This window comes from Arachis duranensis, chromosome 9 (genome assembly GCF_000817695.3).
Source record: "Arachis duranensis cultivar V14167 chromosome 9, aradu.V14167.gnm2.J7QH, whole genome shotgun sequence".
Lineage (NCBI taxonomy): Eukaryota > Viridiplantae > Streptophyta > Magnoliopsida > Fabales > Fabaceae > Arachis > Arachis duranensis.
In genome coordinates, this window is record NC_029780.3 from 89,527,878 (window position 1) to 89,530,403 (window position 2,526).

At 39.2% G+C, this 2,526-nt stretch overlaps 1 protein-coding gene across 1 annotated transcript; it reads right to left on the reverse strand.

Annotated features, from left to right (window-relative positions):
- Positions 1-247: 247 nt before the first annotated feature.
- Positions 248-892, reverse strand: LOC107466147 (uncharacterized). The gene has a single exon (XM_016085130.1). It carries the CDS (start codon positions 890-892, stop codon positions 248-250), a length of 645 nt encoding a protein of 214 aa, XP_015940616.1.
- Positions 893-2,526: the final 1,634 nt, after the last annotated feature.

Genomic DNA, 2,526 nt, shown 5'->3' on the forward strand with positions numbered 1-2,526 from the left:
TCTTGAAGACATGGAATACTAGATGCTCATCATGTACTCTTAGCATCAATTCTCCCTTTTCAACATCTATCAATGCTTTGCCCGTAGCTAAAAAAAGTCTTCCCAGAATGATGGGAGCGTTGTAGTCTTCTTCCATGTCAAGAATGATAAAGTCAGTTGGGAGAAAAAATTTCCCTACTTTCACTAACACATTTTCCACAACCCCAAGTGTTTTCTTAATGAATTTGTCGGCCATTTGAAGAGCTATTTATGTGGGTTTCAATTCATGGATTCGGAGCTTCTTCATCAAAGATAGGGGCATAAGATTTATGCTTGCACCAAGGTCACAAAATAATCTCTCATTTGTCATGTTGCCTATGGTGTAGGAGATATGAAAGCTTCCTGGATCCTTCTTCTTCCTTGGAAAATACCTTTGGATAATAGCACTACTCTCTCTTGTCATAACAACAGTTTGTATTTCTTTCAAGGATCGTTTCTTTGTCAATAATTCCTTCATGAACTTAGCATATAATGGCATTTGTTCAAGTGCTTCTATGAAAGGGATGTTGATGTGGAGTGTCTTGAATATCTCCAGGAATATGGAGTATTGCTTCTCTTTGTTTTCTCCCTTGAACCTTTGAGGATATGGTATCTTTGGTCGGTATGCTTTCACTGCCTCATTCTTAATTGAATTGTCACTTTGTGTAGAAGTTTCTTGCCCCTGCTTTGGCTTCTCCACTTCTTCTTTTGATCCTTCTTTATTGTGCTCTTCCTGAGTGGTGCCTTCTTTCTCCATATTCTTCCCACTTTTCAATGTGATTGCTTTACACTCTTCCCATTTTATGGCTTTTCCCATGTCCCTTGGGTTGTTTTCAGTGTTGCTTGGGAAGGCATTTGCTCGCTTCTTACCCATCTCTGTGATTTATTTGGCCATTTGTCCTATTTTCCTTTCAGGATTTCTTGTTGAAGATTCTTGATTTTTGTTTGACATTTCTTGGGCTTTTATGAATCTCTCCATCATTGATTCTAGATTAGAGATCTTTTGGGAGTCTAGATGAGGTGTGGTTGTGTGGGACGTAATGGTTGTTGATGGAAGTTGTTTGGGTTATTAGGAAAGGTGTTTTGTGGTTGGAGATATGTATTTTGTTGTTTCTTGTATTGGTTATTGTTAGTGGATGGATGGTTGTGGGTGTTTGTGTTGCAAAAATTATTAGAATTGGAGTTCCTTTGCCCTTGATTTTGATTCTCGCTCCATTTCAAGTTAGGATGATTCCTCCATGCTGGATTGTATGTGTCACCATAGGAATCATATGTGTCACCATAGGAATCATGTTGAAAAGAACTTGACGTGTTGTTCATGTATTGGACTTTCTCTGAGCCTTGTTGCTCATAGGTAAATGGTTCATAGCTCTCTTCAAGTTGATTCACTCTATTTGACACTTGAGCTTGGCTTTGTGTGCTTATAGCAGCTAGTTGCAATCCATCTATCCTCTTAGTCATCATCTCCATTTGTTGTTGAATTTGTTGGTGCATGAGCTTATTTTGGGCCAAGATGCTTCTACACCATCAAGCTCCAATACTCCCCTCTTTGGAGTTGTGTGCCTCTCCGAAGAGTAGAAATATTGATTATTTGCCACAATGTCAATAAGGTCTTGCGCTTCTTGGAGAGTTTTCAACATCTGAAGTGAGCCTCCTAAGGAATAATCTAGTGCTTTTCTTGTTTTTGGAGAGAGACCTTCATAGAAGTTTTGAAGTTGTACCCACTCACTGAACATATCTGGTGGTCACCTCCTTATTAATGCTTTGTATCTCTTCCAAGCATCATAAAGGGACTCTCCCTCCATTTTCCTGAAGGTTTGCACCTCTGTTTTCAACTTGATAATTCTTTGAGGTGGGAAGAATTTGGATAAAAACTTGTTAACCAAATCATCCCAATTGGTGATGCTTTCCTTGGGAAAGGTTTCTAGCCATTGAGATGCCTTGTCTCTTAGAGAGAAGGGGAATAGAAGCAACTTTATATATCTAGATGCACCCCATTTGCCTTGACCGTATCACATATTCTAAAAAAACGGACAAGTGTTGATTGGGCTCTTCCACGAGACCTCCTCCATATTGGCAATTGTTCTGGACTAGAGTGATGAGCTGAGGTTTGAATTCAAAGTTGTTTTCACGCACACTAGGAGTGAGTATGATTCTTCCACAATTTCTGGGGTTGGGAATAGTGTAAGAGCCTAACACCCTTCTAGCAGGTTGACCATTATTGTTGGCAACCTCTTCATGCTGATGGTGCATCTCATCCTCCATGACTTGATCTTGGTCTTCTTCCAATTCCTCTTCGCCAATAACCCTCTTACCTCTTGCTTCTCTTTCCAATCTCAAAAATATTTTTTCTGGGTTAGGGTCAAAAGAAGTGGATTCACTATTTCTTCTTCCTGGCATACACAAAACACAAACAAACCAAAAAAAAACTAAAAAATATGGTCACTCTAGTGAAAGAGTGAAGCTAGAATTGGGTGAAACTAAATATCAAACAGTTAGTGTCCTAAA